The sequence below is a fragment of the Vombatus ursinus genome, unplaced genomic scaffold (genome assembly GCF_900497805.2).
Source record: "Vombatus ursinus unplaced genomic scaffold, bare-nosed wombat genome assembly UNPS02014817.1, whole genome shotgun sequence".
In the NCBI taxonomy this organism is placed as follows: Eukaryota; Metazoa; Chordata; class Mammalia; order Diprotodontia; family Vombatidae; genus Vombatus; species Vombatus ursinus.
The window spans coordinates 15,235,136-15,254,899 of record NW_020954595.1 but is presented as its reverse complement, the minus strand read 5'-3'; the positions used below and the strand labels follow the sequence as shown (position 1 = coordinate 15,254,899).

Sequence of the window (19,764 nt, the reverse complement as noted above, 5' to 3'; positions counted from 1 at the left end):
GAAGGAGAAGGGAGGAGGGGGGGAAGGGGGGAGGAGGAGGGAGGGAGGAGGGAGGGGGAAAGGGGAGAGGAAGGAGGGAGGAGGGAGAAGGGCCAAGGGAGAAGAGGGAGGGGGAGGAGGGAAGAGGAAGGAGTGGAAGGAGGGGCAGGGAGAGGGAGAAGGGAGGAGGGGGGAGGGGGAAAGTGGGGGGAGGAGGAGGGAGACGGGCCAGGGGGGTAGGAGGGGGAAGAGGTGGAAGGAGTGGAAGGAGGGGGGAGGGGCAAAAGAAGGAAGAGGAAGAGGATGTTGCAGAAGAAAAGAATAAATGGAGAAAGGCCAGGGTCTCCAGAGGGATGACAAAGAGAACCATTCCCCGCCAGGAAGCCCGGGGAGGGGCCTTGAAAACCCACCTTCCGTTTCCAGGCTCTGCTGGCCTGGGCCAGGGCTGCCTCTGTACCTGATCCTGTTTCCTCCCTCCAGATCTTTGCACTGGCTGTTCCCCACACGCACTTCTCAGAAGCCAGCACAGAGGACCTCTCCTGGCCACACCCCGCTGTGAGCACCCTCGCAAAATCACTCCGTGTTACTTGGTGTAGACTTAAAAGGTTGTGGGAAAACTAAACTGAAAACAGGCCTGGCTGCTTGGCTTGGGTTGTTCTCCATGTTTGTGGCCCCAGGTCGGCTCTTCAAGCTGACACACACCATGTTTCCCACCTGAAAAATGACCAACGCCCGGCCCTGGAGAGGGGAGAGCGCTCCCTCTGGCTGGGGGGAGCCTGAGATCTCTGCACACCTTCTGCATGCACCAGGCTGTCCAGTCCAGTCCAAAGGCATCCTGGGGGTCCCCACTTTCAGAGGCCAACCGAGAGCTATGACTGACCAACGGATAACCTCCCAGGAGCACAGTAACGAAATCAGCCCTTTCACAACTGTGCACCTACTATGCATGTGCCATGCACTGTGCTGGGCCTTGGGAAAACTGTCCCTGCCTCCAAGAAGCCCCCATTCATTGAGGGAAACACAAATATGAAAGCACTCCCAAGGCAACAGCTGCAGTTGGGGGTGTGGAGAAGAAAGGGGACAGACATCGCAGCCACGAGAATGGGCCAAGGTCTCTGCGTCTGTCTGGGGCCGGCGCTCAGCTGGGGCGAGGCTCCCGGGAGGACGCTGGCAGTATCTCTGGTAACAAAGACCTTTAGGGACAATCCAAGGTCCTCCCCACTTCAGCATGAGGCTGGCCATGCTCCCTCCCGGGGGAATCCAGAGAACCCTCCATAGAAAAGCAGAAACGGCGGCTCAGGCTTGGAGCAGCGAGGCAGAGATCCGGCCAGCCGCTGGCTCCAACCGAGTGGACCCTGGACGCCCGCCACGGCCCGCGGGAGGATGACGGGGGGGGGCCGCCGACACAAGGCTCCCCGAGGCACTTACAAGGACTCCGTGGCCACGACCCTCTCTGCCAGCCCGTATAGCGTGTCCCCGGACGTCAGGACCACAAGGCGACTGAGGTGTGGACTCGGAACCTTCTCCTTCCTCTCCTCGCCTGCTGTGAGGGCACCTGGGGGGTCCGTGGAAACCTCCTGAAAGAAGAAAAGCCCACCACCACACCTCAGGGCCCTTCCTGGGGCCAGCCAAGGTCCAGGCCCGACCCCCCTGGGGCGCGTGTCAAATGTCAAAGAGGAGAAACAGGGGTTCTCTTCCCAGACATTCCACAGCAGCAGCATCTTTCTCAGCTCAGCAGCTGCCACCCGGGATCAGGTGCAGAGAGCACCACGCCTGACTCGTTGGGATGGATGCTGGCAGGTGTGTGTGTGTGTGTGTGTGTGTGTGTGTGTGTGTGTGTGTGTGTGTGTGAGAGAGAGAGAGAGAGAGAGAGAGAGAGAGAGAGAGAGAGAGAGAGAGAGAGAGAGAGAGAGAGAGAAACGGGGGGGAAGGGGAGAGAGACTGAGACACAGCCACAGAGGGGAGGGAAGGAGTGTGTGGAAGACACCAAGCAGTAAAGACAGGAATATGAAAATAAAGAAGGCACTACTAAGTAGGGGTGGGGTGAGGGTGGTCAGAGAAGGCTTCCTGGAGGAGGAGTCTCAGAAGCCCGTAAGAGGAGGGAAGTGCCCACTCTGAGTCTGCATGAATGCCCAGGGGTCAAGGGCAGAGCTCCCTTTGGCTGGGGGTCGCCTGCACCCTTTGCACACCCTCTGCACAATGGCCTGTCCAGGCTAGGCCCAAAGGCGTCCCTGGGGTCGCCTGCCCTCAAGACGAAGTCCCCTTTTCAAAGGCCAGTTGGGAGCTATGAGCCAGAGGAAGGCCCAAGACGAACCTGGGCTATGGGCTTGGGAAGAGGAGAAGCCAGGGGTGGTGGGCCCCACAAAGGATCTGCTGCCCAGGCATCACACCAGGAGAGATGAGCCCGTGGGAGAGGAGAGAAGAAGCCCGAGGCGAGGGACATCCAACGTCTGGAATGGTTTCACTGGCGACTCACTTACTACTACCACAAACCTGATCCACCTGTTCTCTTAAACACGCGCAATAAAATCTCCTCTGAGACTCCCAAGTTGGCTCCTCTGCCCCCACCAGCAGCTGGCCTGGGCCCACCCTGTCCCAAGCCATGCCCCAAAGAGGAGGTTGAGACAGCTGCCCACAGAGTGCTTTGGGGCCCAGAACAGGCGGTGGTGAGTGACTCGTGCAGGTTCCTCAGGGAACCATAACCCCGGCACACACCCTGAACTGCCCTAGGTCCTCCTCATCCCTTCCAGGGCCATTCCTGCTATCTGCTCAGTAATCTGCAAGGCCAGAATTTGAACTCGGGTCCTCTGACTCCCAATCAATGTTAGGCTCAATGCAACAAGCAAATGGAGGAGCCAGATAAGAGATTCAGCTTTTAAAGAAATCTGAAAAGGAGAAAATGGGAGCAGGGTTTGGTAAACCCAAGCATAACAACAACACTGGGAGGGTGATACACTATTTGACAGAAATTAACAGTAAGACTGGGAAGCAACCTGGCCAAAGGGACCCAGCCTCAGGATGAAAGGTCACTGCCTAACAAAAAGGGAAGTCAAGGCCACAAGCATCTATTAATCACCTAGTGTTTGCCTGGCACCCTGCCAACCCTGGGGATACAAAGAAAGACAGACGACAGTCCCTGCCCACGAGGAGCTTTCCCTCTAGTGGGGAAAAAGCCATGCAAACATCTATGGACAGACAGGCTAGAGGTGAGCTACTGAACTGGGGAGAGTCTCAGACAGAAGGCACCCAGATTGAAGAGGACCAGGAAGGGGGGGACCTGAAGGAAGTCCAGGGAGCCAGGAGGTGGAGACAAGGAGGAAGATCATTCCAGGCAGCCAAGGAATATGCTTAGATTTGGGAGACAGAGGGTCCTGTGTGAGGACAAGCTTGGAGGCCAGTGTCACTGGATGAAAGAAATGTGTGTCAGGGAGGAAGGGGTAAGGAGACTAGAGAAGTGGAAGGTGGCAGGTTAAAAAGGACTTTGAATGCCCAACAGCCCAGTTTGTACTTGCCCTCAGAGGCCACAGGGAGCTGCTGGAGTTGACTGAGTAGGGACATGCGTAACATGGTCAGATTTGAACTTTACAAAAATCATTTTGGTGGCTGAATGAAGGATGTATTGGAAGGGAGAGAGACTCTAGGCAGGCAGACCTCCCAGCAACTACGGCAACAGTCCAGGGGTGAGGAGATAAGGGCCTGCCCCAGTGGAGTGGCAGGGTCCAAAAAGAGATGTTGCAAAGGGGAAATAGACAAAAGATGCTGCAGAGGTGAAATCAGCATGAGATGTTGCAGAGGCGAAATCAACCAGGGATGCTGCAGAGATGAAATTGACCAGAGATAGGGGAAAGGTGAAATCAACAAAAGTTGCTGTAGAAGTGAAAATGACAGGCCTTGGCACCATCTTGGATCAGGGGAGTGAGAGAGTGAGGAGTCTAGGGTGACTTCTAGTTGTGAGCCTGGGGGACTGGGAGAATAGGGGTGTCCATGACAGTAATAGGGAAAATAGGAGCAGGGAAGGGTTTACAGTAAGAGAATGAGGTCTGTTTTGGACATACTGAGTGTAAGATGTGTACTGGACATCAAGTTTGAGATACCTGAAAGATAGTGAGATGTGAGATAGGAGGTTGGCAGAGAGGTTAAGGCTGGATAAATAGACCTGGGAATCATCTGCATAAATGAATCCATGGGAGCTGATGAGACCACCAAGAGAAATAGTATAAAGCAGAGGTACACCCAGGTTAAAATTAATTAGGAAATATTTAACAAAATAAATAAAAATGCAATAGAACATAGCTAAAGTTAATGTGGTTTTCTAAGTCAACATACACCTGACAGGGATGCTTCTGTCCAGTTTGGTGGCCCCTGTTTCTCTTTGTAGCCCAGGACAGTTGTAGAGGACACCCCCAGTTAGTGGGAGCGTACCTGGATGAAGGTCCAGCCCAGAAGACTGAGCAGGAGTGATCAGACAGATGGCAGGTTAGAAGGAGGCTCAATTTTAACATTCTTTTAAAAAAATTTTTGATTTCCAAATTTTTTCCCTCTCTGCTTCCCTCACCTCCCTCCTCCAAAAGACAGTAAACAATTTGACACAGGTTATACATGCGCAGTCACGCAAAAGATATTTCCATGTTAGTCATGTTGTGAAAGAAAACACGGACAAAAAAACCCCAGAAAAATAAAGAGAAAGTCTGCTTCGATCTGCACTGAGACACCATTAGTTCTTTCTCTGGAGATGGAGAGCATTTTTTTTTTTTTAAAGGCAACTGGGGTTAAGTGACTTGCCCAGGGTCACACAGCTAGTAAGTGTCAAGTGTTTGGTCTGAGGGCAGATTTGAACTCAGGTCCTCCTGTCTTCAGGGCCGGTGCTCTATCCACTGCGCCACCTAGCTGCCCCCTAGAGAGCATTTTTTGTCACAAGTCCTTCAGAATTGTCTTGGATCATCAGCTCTGTTGACAATGGCTAAGACATTCACAGTTGATCATTGTACAATATTGCTGTTACTGTGCACAGTGTTCTCCTGGTTCTACTTATTTCATTCTGTATCAGTTCATGGAAGTCTTTCCAGGTTTTTCTGAGAGCATCCTGCTTGTCATTTATAACACAATAGTATTCTATCACAACCGTCTAACACTTGATCAGCCATTCCCCAATTGATGGGCATCCCCTCAATATCCAATTCTTTGCCACTACAAGAAAAGCTGCTATAAATATTTTTGTACACATAGGTCCTTTTTCTTTTTTTGTTTTTTTATCGCTTTGAGACGTAGACCTAGAAGTTGTATTGCTAGATTAAAGGGTCTGCACATTTTTATCCTTTTGGGGATCCAAATTATCCTCCAGAATGATTGGATCATTTCACAACTCCACCAACAGTACATTAGTGTTCCAGTTTTCCCATATCTTCTCCAACATTTATCATTTTCCTGTTTTGTCATGCTGGCCAATCTGATAGGTGTGATGTGGTACCTCAGAGTCGTTTTAATTTGCCTTTCTCTAATCAGTAGTGATTTAGAGCATTTTCTCACATGACTATGGATAGTTTGATGATTTCGTTTGAAAACTACCTGTTTTTCCATCTTACTTCATCTGAAAACTACCTTTGACCACTGAGGAATGGCTCTTATTTCTATAAATTTGACTCAGTTCTCTACATATTTGAGAAATGAGGCCTTTATCAGAGAACCTTGCTGTAAATATTTTTTCACAGTTATAATCAGTGTATTTCCTAAATCCTATTTGCCCATTTATCCCATTCTCTCTCTCTCTCTCTCTCTCTCTCTTTCACTCCATCCACTCTGAAAAGTGCTTTGCTTCTGACTTTTACCTCCCCCAATCTGCCCTCTCTTCTTGGCCCCCCTAGCCTTCTCTTATCCCCTTTCCCTCCTATTTTCCTGTAGGGTAACACAGATTTCTTTACCCATCTGAGTGTGTGAGCCAATTCCAATGAAAGGGAGGTACAGCGGCTCTTTTTGCAGAATGTGCAGGGCCGTTCATCCACTGGCCCTGGCTGAACAAGCTGTGGCCTGGGAAGGTAATGAGATACTACAGTAAGAAATGATGATGGGGATGGTTTCAGAGGGGCCTAGGAAGAGCTGGACAAAGTGACGTCCAGGGAGATGGCAGAAGCAGGAGGACTGTCCAGAAAGACAAATGGCTTTGACAGACGTAGGGATCTGACCAACACAGTGACCCAGTATGATTCTAGAGGCCTCAGGGCAGCACCCAGCGAAGGGGCATTTTCTTTCTAGACAGTCGGTAAAAAAAAGTCTGGCGGGACCTGACGGTCCTGCAGATGCCAGGCTCATTAGACAAGAGGCTTGATAAGAGGTCAGCCTCACCCCAGATCACGACCTGTGACCTCGCTGCTCAGAGATCCCTCAAGGATGCGAAGGAGGCCAGTCCCGGAAGGGAGTAGGCAGAGCCTGGGCAGGGATGCAGAGAGAGAGGCAGTAATCCATCGGTCCACCACAGGCTGGGCATCGGGCAGAAAAGGAGGAGGGGGCCCCGAGCGTGCACAGGCCGCCGAGGACGGACACAGAGAAGCCCCTCTCCAGCCCCTGGCCCTGCCAACCACACGCACTGCCAGGGGAGCTGGGGGGGCCGGATCCTAAGCACATAGCTCACTTGGTCTAGAGGCAGAGATGCCCCCAAAGGCCCTTTTAACAGACTGTGTAGACGGCAACCAGAAAACACAGCCCCGCCTGAGACTGCAGAGTGGCTCCTCAGTAGTGCTATGGTGCCCTCCAAGGCCCTCCCCGCCCTTGGCCCAAGGGCCTGCACACCCTGCTCAGACAGATAAGGAAACCGAGGCCTGGGAGGGAGGCTTCCAGCTCCTGAGCCTCCCCACTGCCTAAGGGGCAGCACCTGGCTGGCCCCTCTCAGCTCCAACCCACATAAACAAGGGTAGCGCCCCAGCATGTGGCCTGGCAGCCCATCCAAGCTGTATTCCAGGCGAGAGAGGTCAGTGTGGGGAGGGCACCGTTGCTCCTGAGCCCCACCAGCCTGGGCCTCAGCTCTCTCACCTGTAAAATGGGGACAGAGACCCCCGACACTCCTGGCCTGAGGGCTTTGGAAACGCGAGGGATGACCGCAGGGAACATTCCACTCGAGAAGGCTCCCAAAAGACGGCTCGGGTTCAGCGATGCCCATTAGGCCCAACCCCAGAGGCAAGAGCCCGTCCAGGCCGACGTTCGGAAAGTCTGTCAGAGCGACCCCCACCCACTCCTGTGGAGCAGACACCGCCTCCTGGCGCCCCTTACCAGGTCGATCAAGCTTTCCTGGATCCGGTTCAGCGTCGTCCGTAGGCGGCTGCTGCTCAGGCCCAGACCCGTCGACTCCAGCTGAAAAGAGAGCGAGGCCATGCTGGTCACACATGTGCACATGCACACACGGCTCCTCAGGAGCCCCCGAGAGGCCCCGGGCCAGGGGACACCGAGAGATGGGCCCCAGTCCTGCTGCAGGCGCCCAGACACACACGCTCACACACAGACGAGCGCAGGAACTCCTGGGGAGGGGTGGGAGGACACAGTGAGGCTGACCGGGGACGGGAGAAGAGGGGCTACCACACACACACACACACAAACACAGAAGAGCATGTACCACACACATACACAATACACATGCCACATATACACAAGCACACACATGTGCATATAACACATATGCACACACAAGCATACCTCCCATACGCATAAGTATACACATGCACACAATATATGTGCCCCACACACATATACACATTCCCACTCACAGACGTGAGCACACACACACACACACATACAGGAGCATACACCACATGCAGACATGACACACATACCACACATGCACACACAATCAGACCTCCCACATGTGTAAGTACACACATGCACACAATACATATGCCCTACACACACATACACACACACACTCCCACTCACAGACACACGTGCGCACACACACACACACATAGGAGTGTGCACACACACACAAAGGAGCACACACAAACACATAATACATATAGCACACATGCACACACAATCATACCTCCCACATGGGTAAGTACGTACATGCACACAATACATACTCCCTACACACACACACACACACACACAGATGCACGTGCACACACACACATAATACATATACCACACATGCACACAATACATATGCCCTACATACACACTCCCACCCACAGATGCATGCGCGCACACACACACACAATACATATACCACACATGCACAAGCACACACATGCACACACACACACACACTGCACGGCCAGTCCGCGCTGCAGGAAGGGCACAGTACGCAGGGCCTTCTCCTGCTGGCCTCTCTTGTCCTGGCCCCGGGGGGAGACGGCTGCAGGCCTTCGGCCACCCCCTTCAACCCCCACACACACACGGGCGCATCTGGCTCCCCACATCACCTGCCCGTGACTGGCCAGACTCACCGAGTCGTTACGGCCGAAGAAGGTGTAGACGGCGTAGAGGTAGTAGTCAAACAGCTGAGACAGGAAGTGGACCACGTCAAAGGCGATGGGCTTCAGCATGCTCATCATCTGCATGTATTTCCCTGCAAGGAAGGCCAGGCCCCGTCAAGGCCCTGACGCTCAGACCCTCCCCTCCATGCCCCCAGAGGAGGCCGCCCGCATACCAGAAATGCCTTCTTCAGGAGGGTGCCAAGGAGCAGAGGGCTCTGGCCACAGCTCTGAGCGGCCTCGGCTAAGTCCCCACCGCCCTGACCTCGTTTTCTCCTCTACAAAATGGGGGTGGGGGCTGCACGCGCCCTCCTGCGCCGGCCTGACACAACTTCCAGCTCTCACTGATCTCTGTCCTTGGACCAGGGGAAATCGTGATCCCAGCGCCCACCCAGCGGGAGAAAAGAGCTGCGGGAACGCGCATCTCCTCCTCCTCAGAGGCAAGGAGGAAGGAAACAAGTGTGGATGAAGCCCTAGCCTGTGCCGGGCCTCACGCGAGTCTCCCCACCACCCTGGAGGGAGGTGCTCAGATGGCCCCATTTTACAGATGAGGTAACGCAAGCACGGGAATGCAGAGAAGACAGCTGAGCACAGAAGGGGTGCCGGGCCCCCAGGGCCCAAAGAGCCGTTCCCTGAACGGGAAGACCTCACACTAGACCGCCATGGACTTCTGTAAAGCGCCCAAGAGTCAAGGCGCAGAGCCAGACGCAGCCCTTCGACAAGGCCTGAGGTCCAAGCCCCATGCCCGCAGCCCAGGACCGAGCCTTCAGAGGGAAGCGGCCTCAGGACCCAGGACAGGAGGGAGCGCTTCTGTTGCAGGGACTGGGGCAGGGGAAGAAAAGAGATTTCTGTTTGTTAAAAAACTAACCTTTTTTAAACTTCATAATAAATTGTATCTTTCTAAAAATAAAACTGAATAAATGCTGTTGAGCTGACCTGAGCACCCCCAAATTAGCTACTTCCTGGGGAGAGCCCAGTTCTCACAAAGGAAGCCGTCCATGCGGGCGGGGCAGCCCTGCAGAGCCCCTGAGTCAGGACCCTCTTCCTTCAGGGCAGGAGCCAAGCACAGGTCTTGGGTCCTCCACCCCAGGGCTCAGCAGCCCCCAAACCTCACTGACAGCTGAGATCCTTGGGGCAGAGGTGGGGGCCACCAACAAGGGCAGCTCCCCAGATAGCAGGAAGTTTGTGCGCAGAAATGATAACCGGGACAGGCCCAGAACAGGGGAGGGAGCAGACTGCATCCGCCGGGCCGACTCCCCCATTTTACGGATGAGGACAGTGAGGCCCAGACCTCTCACCCCTCCACACACTCTCTCTTCACCTCGATGCATTTTTCCCTGCTCAGAAATCAAGGTAAAACGTCCCCTCTGGGAACGGCGCTTCACCCTCAGGCATCCTGGGATCTCCGTAGCAGCACCCCTCTCTCACCCACCAGCCAGTGCCTGAGAGCCTCCAAGGCATCCCCCCCCAAAAGAGGGCCTCCCACTCAGGAAGGGAGCAGGATGCTGGGCACCAGTCTCTGTTTTGGCCTTCGTTGGCGTCCAGCTCCCTGGGGAACCCAAAAGCCACCCTGACCCCCCATGGAAGAACACGGACTTCTGTGGGGCAGGGATGCTGCTCCAGGCCTGGCCAGGCTGGCCCAGAGAGATCACCTCAGGGGAGCTCTGAGGGGCTGAAGATGACAGCGTTTAAGAGCACAACATAGGGGGTGTCAGAATAATGAGTGCCACCAAAAGGCCGCTCTCTCTTAAGGCCTACGTAGGAAAACGCGCTCTTCTGCAGTTACCTCTCGGCATGGTTCATGATGATGGCAAACAGCGTGCATGTGCACAGGGGTACATGCCTGCACCCCCGAGGGCTTTGGTGACCTGGCTTTCCAGCCGCACTCTTTGTACCAAGGACCAATCGCGCCCAATACCGGCCACTTCAAGGGCTACAGAGACACGGCGGCTTCCCTCGCCAATTTCCTGCAATCATGCCATCATCGGCAGCCAAGGCTGGCACCGGAGCAAACCCCGCCGAGGGCCACGGGCCGACGCGAAGGAGCGTGGGCATACAGGAGAGGAGCGTTCCCACCATGTCAAGGCAGACTCATTTCCAAGGCAGTGAGAAGCGTCTCAACAGCCCCAAACTCCGATGTTCCAAAATGCCTTTCTTCCCCCAGTTCTGTGTGGGTCCTGCTCTCCTCTGAAAGACCCAGGCCGGGTCTGTGCCACTTTAAGCACAAATGGTGGGACCGAGGTGGGCGACACGAGGTGAAGGGGGTGACGAGGCCCGGCGGCTGGGCGGGCTTCCCCTATTCAGGGCATCTCTGTGCTATTTCACTGTGGCCTACGAAGTGAGTCTGCTTTGGGGACAGGGGTACCAACCAGGAAAGGAAAGCTGGACCTGGGGTCACACAAGCCCCAGACTTCTGGAGGCCAGATTTCCGAGGTCACAAGACAGAGGGGTCCTAAACACTGACACCCTGACAAGGCGCTGTGACGCCCAAACAGCAACAGGTGACCTCAGGGAGAAAAAGGTCAAGGGGACACAGACCAGGACGGACCAGGGCGCGAGGTCAGCGGCAGCCAGTGACGCACAAGAACCCTGAATGCACACTGTCAGGGGACACAAGGAACGAGCACGTGAAGGAAAGGGGAGGGCCAGCTCTTGTGGGGACCACGATGAAGACAGAGAAGACATGTTCCCCTCCGCTCCTCCTTGGCTTTGGAAGCATAAAATCAATCGATCGCTCAACCAGCCAACAAGCATCAATTACGCTTCTCCCCTGGGAGATCAAGGCAGACGGGAAACACAAATGCCGAACAGGCGCATCACACACAGAAGGGGGAGGGCCCGCCTCGCAGAGCCGCCATCCCTCTGTGCCCGGGGGCACCACTGCCCCTCCAGGGCCAGGAATCGAGGTCCAGAAGTCAGGCAGGTCACCCGGTCCTGAAATCCCACAGACACAGAAGGTGACGGCCTCGCGCTGCCACATCAGGGACGGGACAGGAGCATTGACCCGTGACAACCAGCATGAATCACCGCTGCACTGACCACTCCTCAAGGCCTGGCCAGCTACCCACCCTGAGCCCCAGGAGGCCACCCCCATGGGATGGTGCCCAACGTCTGGGCTCTCACTCGGCCGCAGGCCTTCTGCAGGGGAGACCCTCGACCCCTGACCTGAAGAACCCCAGAAGGCCAAAAGGGGGTGGCAGCTGGTGGGATGGAAGGCGCACGGCTGGCAGAAGCCAACAAGACACATCCCCAGGGCCCCCGGGCCCCCAGGGCTCCTCAGGATCATTCCTTGGCTCTCTGACCACCAGGAAGAGGGCCAGGCCAGGCAGCAGCCCAGCCTCCCCATACCACTGACCCACTCCAACTCACCAACCAGTCGAATGACATTCAGGGTAGTGTTGGTCAGGATGGGAGCGTTGACTTTGTTCAAGCTATAATCTGATTTCTTTCGGCTCCTTAGCGTTTCTCGGGAAACACTGAGATAAAGAGAGAGAAGGCAGAGAGTGCGAGTTAGGAGAGCAAGAGGAGACGGAGGAAGGAGAGAGACAAGATGGAGAGGAGGGAGGGAAGGAGGGAGAGAGGAGGGGGAGGAGGAGGGAGGAGGGGGAGGGGGAGGGGGAGGGTTCTACCAAGGACCGTCCCAGCCACAGAGAGCCAGGTCTGACCACTGGACCCCCACACCCTGCGACAGGTGCCCATGGGAGGCAGTACCAAGCATCGAGCTGGCAGTCCTGCGACAGGCGGGTTTCCGGGTGGATCTCTCAGGCCCCACCAGGATCTCTCAGGATCCCAAGCAGCTGGAGGACATTCCTCCTCTGTGGCTGCAGCTGGGATACCCACCACCACCAAGTCCCCATCTGCTCCTAAGCAGCGGCCCCTCGAGGATCCCTCTCCCCGGCTACACCCCACAAACATGGAAGACAGTGCCTGACTAAGCAGCCTGGATGCACGTTCTCCTACCGCACCCCAACAACGGCCTCGAGAGGGGGGTCAACATCAGGCCCATTTTGAAAAGGGGAAACTGAGGCCCAGCCCCAAGTCACAGAGCCAGTGCCTGTGCCTGTGGCAGGATTCGCACCCAGTCCCAGCCCGTACCACACTCCTGCCGAGGCACAGGCAGTCACCTTTTCACAGGGACGTCCCCGGTCTGCTCGTCCACGAAGTCTCGCTTTAGCTCCTCGGGGACATCGCTGTCGCTGTCATAGTCTTGGTATGCGCTCTTCTCAGGTTCGTCTGACTCATACTAAGGGGGCAGAGAGCGTGCAGACTGAGGGCAGGCTCTGGCCACGACCGTGAGGCGCCCCGCTGCTCCATGGCCTCACCCCTCTCCACCCCAAAAGCCAAACCTAACTCTAACCCCCCGCCAGCCCAGGGAGCCCCGCTGGGTCAGAGTTTAGCGGAAAGGACAAAGTGGGGGGGCGGGAGGGAGAGGGAATGAGGGAGGGAGGAGGGGAGGAGGGAGGGAGGAGGGGAGGAGGGGAGAAGAAAGGGAGCGAGGCCTCCTCTTGCTCATCCACTCTGGGCAGAAGCAGACCATGGAGCTGGACGCCCCAAGTCTGAATCCTAGCCCTACTGCACCAAGGGGCTGGCAGGGGGGGCGGGGAGAGGCTGGGAGGCTCCAATGGGCCCAGAGACAGGAAGCTCCTGGTAAACCCTCAAACCAGTGCCCCGCACGCTCCCCACCCCGCTCCCCACGCAGGCACCCTGGGCCAGTGCCCAAACGCACCCCGTTGGAAGCCAGGACGTCTTCGGTTTCCTCGTCTTTGCTGTTGGCCTGAATCTCAAAGGGGTTCCCTCCGCTGCAGTACTGTTCAAACAAGGTGGCAGCTGTCGAGGACGCTGCAGAGGTAGGCTGCTTACTGGGGGACACGGACGGGGACCGGGATTGCTCCATGAACTTAAATTCCTGAGCACAGATGCAGGGCTCGTCACCACTGGTACTGGCCACCCCTGGCCCCAGGGTGCTGGGCCCCCTCCCGCCCGCTGGGGCTGGCTCTCAGCACCCTCCAGACAAGAGAGCCCCAAAGGGGCCCAGCGGAGCACAGGCTTCTCACCCAGGGCAGCCACTGACCGGCCCTGGGCCAGACTCTACAAACACCCACCCTGCCGCACCCTCACTCCTTGCTGGGCTCGAGACCCAGACGGTGGCCCCCGTGCCCACAAGGTGAGTGCCACACCTGGAGTGCCACTGTCTGGCGGCTGCTCAGGCCTGCGCATCTGACACCTTCCCCAGCCTCCCTCATTCCTCGGCCGTCGCTCGGCCATCTCGAGCTGACTTGCCCAGAGCTGTGGGCCGAGGTTGCTTCTCCTTGCCTGGCACACAGTAGGTGCTACTAAGTGTTTGCTAACTGACCGGAGTCTGGATGCGTGGGGCGACTTTCACCCCAGGATGAAAGGCCGAGCCCACACAGTGACACGTCTGGCCCTTTCAGACCCAAAATGAGGCATTTAGGACTCAGTTTACACCATGGGCACACTGACTCCTGGGGAAAGCCCCCTCTGGACGACTCCTCCCCACCTGATGACTCCCCTACATCTCCGGCGTCATTCACGAGGGCCACAGAGCCGGCCAGCTCTCAAAAGGTTGGACCTTGCATACATCAACTCACTCAGAGGATGACACCATTTCCTAATCACCCACTGTGGGCCAGGCATGGGGCTCCCCCGGCCCCCTCATCCATCAACAGCCCCGCCCTGAGCCCATCTGAAACTCTACTGGGATCCCCCTTCAGACCTGGGCTCCCCACCCAACCTCTGGGGGTGCACTGGAGGTCCATCCATGGCCACAAGTGACCAGGACCCAGATCTGGGGGGGCGAGGCACCAGCTGTGAGGCACAGGAAAGGCTGGAGCATCACCGTCCCTGTCACGTGCCCTTCACTCCCTCCCTGGTTCTCACAAGAGGGCTTCTCTTTGTAAAAATGCCCGGACACCCCCATCAAGAAAGGGCACCCGGGATCCCAGATACAGAGCTGGAGGAGGCCCCCCAGGTACCCTGCAGACGCCCCCATGATCCGCACTGCTTCAGGTCCCCCAAGGCAGCTCAGCCACTCTGGACGCTGGGCATCTCCCCTCGGCCTCTATCGTGGGGCCCTGCGGACGTCACCCCTCCACCAGACATCCCTTCAAACACCTGCAGACGCTCTCGTGACCCCCCAAGCAGACAGCCAGCCCTCTCTTCAAGCCCTGACAAGAGACGCATCCTCGGGCTCTGGGGACGGCATGGCCTCCCCTACCTACCTCAGAGCCACACTAACTATGCCCCCTGAATGTGCCTCGGGCCCCTACTCTGCCTGCCCACAGGTTGGGGGCACGGGCCCGAGACAACGCCCTGCCCGCCATCGAGGGGGGTTGACATCCTCTGAGGCAGATCAGGTGTCCACACATACGTCTACACAGGTGACACACAGAGTGCTAACACCTGAAGAGTCTGAGGGAGTGCCCTCCAGAGAGCTGGGCCCCAGGCAGGCCCAGGAGATGTCCGGAGGGCTCCCAAGGGGTCCTGTAAACACAGGCCCCGGGCACACCGGGATGGGTGGAGAGCAAAGGTCTACAAGCTGCAGGCAAACCCTCACGTGAAGCTGCAGGATGCTGAAGCTCGACTTCACGGGGCACAGCTCCCACGTCTCGTTCTCCAGGAACATCCTCAACTCGTCCAGGCGCGTTCTGAAACACAGATCCAGAGGCTGGGGCCGGGCATGGGGCGGGGCACAGCGTGCTGGGCTGGGACACGGGGCGGGAGTCACGGGCTCCCTCCTTCCTCTCATCCTTCCACACCTGTGGCCTCCCAGATGGAGCACCTAGCACAAGGGAACCTGCAGCCACGGCAAGGTCCAATCCACAGCGGGCCCACGACAGTGAGCACTGAGCCCTGGGGGCTGGGGGACTTCCAGACTGCCTCCCCTGACTCCCCCTGCACCCCAGGTGACAAGGGCCGGGATTACACCCCCCCCAAGCCCAAGGCTGACACTATGTGGCAGATGTGGCCGCCCCACACTGCACAAGGTGGTCACACACCAGAACAGCTCCACTGCGTGGCCCCAAACGGGGACACACAGGTCGCCGTGGACACCTCCTCTGCTAGCACTGCACACATGCCCACCCATGCTGGTGGCAGGAACGAGTCACAAATCCTACCTCCTAATGCATCCTGAGGGACTCTGAGCAAGAGCTTAACCTCTCTGGGCCTCAGTTTCCTCCCAGGGGCCCTCCAGCTCAACCTCTCCTGTTCAATGCTGAGAAAACCCTCCACAAAGCACGCACTCATTAGCCCAACGGATCCACTCCCAGAGGTCAGGCATCCCAAGCTCCCCTGTCTGTCCCCATCCCGCCTCCTGCCCACAGGGCCCAGCAAGCACACCTAGGGCTTGGACTTGTCCATCCAAGGTCCCCAGGTGCCCGATTAACCAGCCACTCTGGGGTAATGCCGCAGGCAGAAGGCTGGCTCCCATCTGTCAATGACACAGAAGAAGGCTTGTCTGGTCTTAAAAAGCACTTGGGGAAACAGAGGCAGGAAAGCCCTGGGAGCCTCCCAGGCTGTTCACCTGAGCCACTCGCTCCAGGGAAGGGCAGGAAAGGCTGATCCCTCCCAAGCGCAGAGAAAGTGCCAGAAGCCCAAGGCGCCATCGCGAGCAGACAGAAACGAAGGAAGGCTGGCCCCTGCTCAGGGGTGGCCAGTGTGAGCCAGGGCAAGAAGACAGGCAGTCCAGGAGTTTTCTGAGAAAAGGCCGAGGGTCAGCCTTGAACGGGGGGGGAAGGGTTCTATTCTCCCAGAAGCCCCTCCTGACTCCTCTGCTCCCTTAAACACGTCCCCAACCCCGCCAACACCCCCTGCTTGCCACACTCCCTCATGAGCGCTGGCCCAGCAAAAGGCCCAGAGAAGGACCTCGGCTCAGTGAAGGTCACCAAGGGGGCTTGTGGAGGGCCAGCATGGGTGAGAGGCTCAGACTGCCCCTGGAAGGAGAGATGAGAAGGGACAGGGGTGTGCCCCAAGGGCAAGGCCCGAGGTGGGGAGCCAACCCACAGTGACCCAGTGGGCATCTGAGGCTGGTGATGCAGAAACAGCCGAAAAGAAGAAAAAACTGACCACTGGGGAGAAGCTGTGCAGGAAGAGAGGAAGGCCAGGCATTGCACACCAGTCTCAGGGGATTCAGAGGAAGGATCAAGAGGGTCCCACAGACCGAAAAGCCAGAGAAAGCCAGCAGGGAGAAAGGAGGGAACCCGCCCACCACCCAGCCTTGGCAGAGACGGAGGCAAAGGGAGCTGACTCCATCGAGGACAGATGCAGCCGGGGCGGGGGCAGAAACCAAGGCTTTCTCGTCATCCGGCTCCAGCCGGGTCAGCAGCAGCGATGACCCAGAGCCCGGTGGCAGGCCTGGCATTCTCGACCAGATTCTAGGCCAGGCTTAGGGGAGGGTCGGCCTTAGGGACCCATCCCCCAGAGCCAGCCACTCCAGGCTGACCCCAGATCTCTCCCGGACAAGGTCGCTGCCCCAGCAGAGCAAGAGATGCTACACCTTCCGTGTGCCCCGATTTTAGGAAAGGGAAAAGAATAAACCTTTACAGAATGCCTACTGTGCATCCAGCACTGTGCTAAGCGCCTTACTAATGTCACCTCATTTAATCCTCATGAAAACCCTTGCGAGATACATGCTGTTGTTATCCCATTTTACCAGGGAGGAAACTGAGGCAAACGGAAGTGAAGTGTCTGGCCCAGGGTCACAGCGCTAAAAAAGAATTCAATCGGTTCTCTCGTGGCCTCAATGGCCTGCCACTAGCTGACTCTCTGCCTCAGCTTCCTCATCCGTAAAATGGGCTGGAGAAGGAAATGGCAAAGCTCTCCAGTATCTCTGCCGAGAAAAACCCCAATGGGGTCAACAAAGATTGGGACACGCCTGACTGACTGAACAGCCGAGAAGAGGTTCTGGATGGCTCCACCTCAGTGAGGCAGGAGGTCTCCAGCACAGTGCCCCAGGGCCCTGCGAATGGCCCGCTTTTTATCAATTAATGAATTATTATGTTTGTTTAATGCTTCTATCACTGCCCTGGAGAGAGGCACAGACGGGTACCCTGCAGAGTCCGAGATCCAGAAGGATTTGGACAAGCTCACATGCTGGACCAAATCGAGCAAGAAAAAATGCCACGAGGCAGAGAAGTATACTTCAGTCTAAAACCCAGATCCCCAGAACAAGATGAGGAAGGCGTGACTAGATAGCGGGTCATCTGAAAAAGATCTGGGGGTTCTAGGCGACAGCAAGCCCAACAGGGAAAAGTGTGGCATGTAGGAGCCCCAGGGCTATGCCCGGCCCTCCTGTGGAAGCAGGGGGTCCTGATCTTTACTTCAGAGCTGGGCCGCTAGGGAGCGCCACAGCGCACAGAACACTAGGCCTGAGTTCAAATCCAGCAGCTTCCTAGCTATGGGACACTGGGTAAGTCACCCAGTTTCCCCAACTGTAAAATGGGAAATCATCAATAGCAAAATGTTTGTACATCTCTTAACACGGTGCTCGGCACACAGCAGCACTTACTAAATGCTTATTCCCTTCTCCTTTCCTTCCCCCGGGGATGACCCCCTGGCGAGTGCCCAGAAGCAAACACCCAGAGTGGACGAGGGCCTTGGGGTCCGACCAGGCTCTATGAGAAGTGCGAAGACCAAGCTGGGCTCAGGCTCCAGGCAGGATAAAAGACCATCAAAACGCCTGCAAATACAACGATCCGGACGACCCCAAAAAGGGGAGCTACACGGGGCCTTCCTGGAGCTCAATGACAAGACCTTTCCCCACCTCACCGGGCAGGGCTGCATCTCAGGAACCGCCACAGACACCCCAGGAGCCCCTGTGAGCGTTCCCAAGCCGGTGATGCTGATAGTACTGGACCCCAGGCACCTGTGCTGGGGGCGGGGAGGAAGCTGGCCCCTAGGACCAACACCCAGAGTGGCCAGCGACCGGTCCCGGATTTTGGCTGAGGCCATTGTCAGGAGGACAATGCTGACTGCAGACGCCAGCCCCACAATCCCTCTGGAGATGCTTCAACCCCACCTGCAACGCCAAGTGCCAACAACCCTCTGGACAGATGACAAAACAGAGGCTGAGGAGTGACCTGCCCGGGCATTCCTGAGGGGCTCTGTCCCAAGGCCCACCTGCCGACTCCTCAGAGAAGATGACGGATGGGGCAGGGCCCAAGAGTTGCCCTGGGCCTAAATCCGGAAGCAATGCTAAGGTTTCCGAGAAGTGAATGAGAGCAAACGTGGGCCACGCTCAGGCTGAAAGACACTTGGGCCCCCTGCTCTCCCTGCCCAGCGGCCGTCAGGTAGGTTCCTGCTCCTACAGCTGAGGAGACAGAGGCCCCAAAAGGCCGAGTCACCTGGGACATCGTGTGAAGAGTGGGGCTGAGATGCCGGCCTCCGGGCCGCTGGACCCTGGGTGCAGGCCCCACCAGACAGCACGCGCACGGCCACAGCCGCCCTCGCCAGGCCACAAGCACTAGCTCACCTGTGGTAGTTCTTGAAGTAGTTAATGCTCTGCTTTCGGATGGAATCCTGCAGAACTTCGGACTTGCTGCCACAAAACTCCTCACCCACTTGCATCAGCCTGTCCAAAGAAAAGCAGTTTCAGAAAGCTTTCGTAAACAGCCACAACACAAGCAGGTACACGACGGTCAGAAACGCGCGCGTGAACAACACGGATGCTCACAATTCACCAGAAGATGGCCTGGTCCTCAGCCCTGAGTAAGTGTCTATGTGGGCTGGGCCCTGTGCAGAGTACTGGGGTGAGCAGACAGGCAGATGTCCGTGCCCTCAGGGAGCTGCCAGCCATGCAATGTCTTAGCAGGGACAGGTAATCTCAGACGGAGGGCCTGGGACGTGAGGAGGGAGGGCATTCCAGGCCTGAAGAGTGGAGCAGCCAGGAGGCCCGATGGGGGGAGGAAGGTGGGAGAAGACTGGGAAGGGAGGACACAGCCAGGTTAGGAAGGGCTTTGAAGGCCAGACAGAGCATCTGACCCTGGATGCAGCTGGCCAGGTGAGGGGTGACGTGGTTGGAGCTGCACTGTAGGAAGATCACTCTGGTGGCTGAATGGAGGGTGGGCTAGAGGGGGAGAGACGAGGCAGGCAGACCCCCAGCAGGTGTGGCCATAGTCCAGGCATGCAGGGATGGGGCAAGATGGGGGCGGGGCCAGAAGAGAGAAGGGGGAGTCTTGGCACCATCTTGGAGTCCAGGATGACACGTAGGTCATGAGCCTGGGGGCCAGGGAAGATGGGGGCGCCCCCTCCAGTAACAGAGAAGATGGGAGAGGGGGAAGCGCTGGGTTCTTTTTTGTACTGAGATGTCTCC

General features: G+C 57.0%; 1 protein-coding gene across 1 annotated transcript in view; it reads right to left on the bottom strand.

The window, feature by feature from the left end:
* Window positions 1-237: 237 nt before the first annotated feature.
* Window positions 238-19,764, bottom strand: part of VPS50 (VPS50, EARP/GARPII complex subunit) — a 44,934-nt gene continuing 25,407 nt past the window's right edge. The window contains exons 14-22 of the mRNA XM_027835923.1: window positions 18,925-19,023; window positions 15,010-15,100; window positions 13,162-13,341; window positions 12,560-12,678; window positions 11,805-11,911; window positions 8,409-8,530; window positions 7,240-7,320; window positions 1,408-1,556; window positions 238-693 (exon numbers count right to left, since the gene is read on the bottom strand). Of these exons, the coding sequence (XP_027691724.1) occupies window positions 666-693; window positions 1,408-1,556; window positions 7,240-7,320; window positions 8,409-8,530; window positions 11,805-11,911; window positions 12,560-12,678; window positions 13,162-13,341; window positions 15,010-15,100; window positions 18,925-19,023 (976 nt within the window). The 3' untranslated portion in view covers window positions 238-665. The remainder of the gene's footprint in view (window positions 694-1,407; window positions 1,557-7,239; window positions 7,321-8,408; window positions 8,531-11,804; window positions 11,912-12,559; window positions 12,679-13,161; window positions 13,342-15,009; window positions 15,101-18,924; window positions 19,024-19,764) is intronic.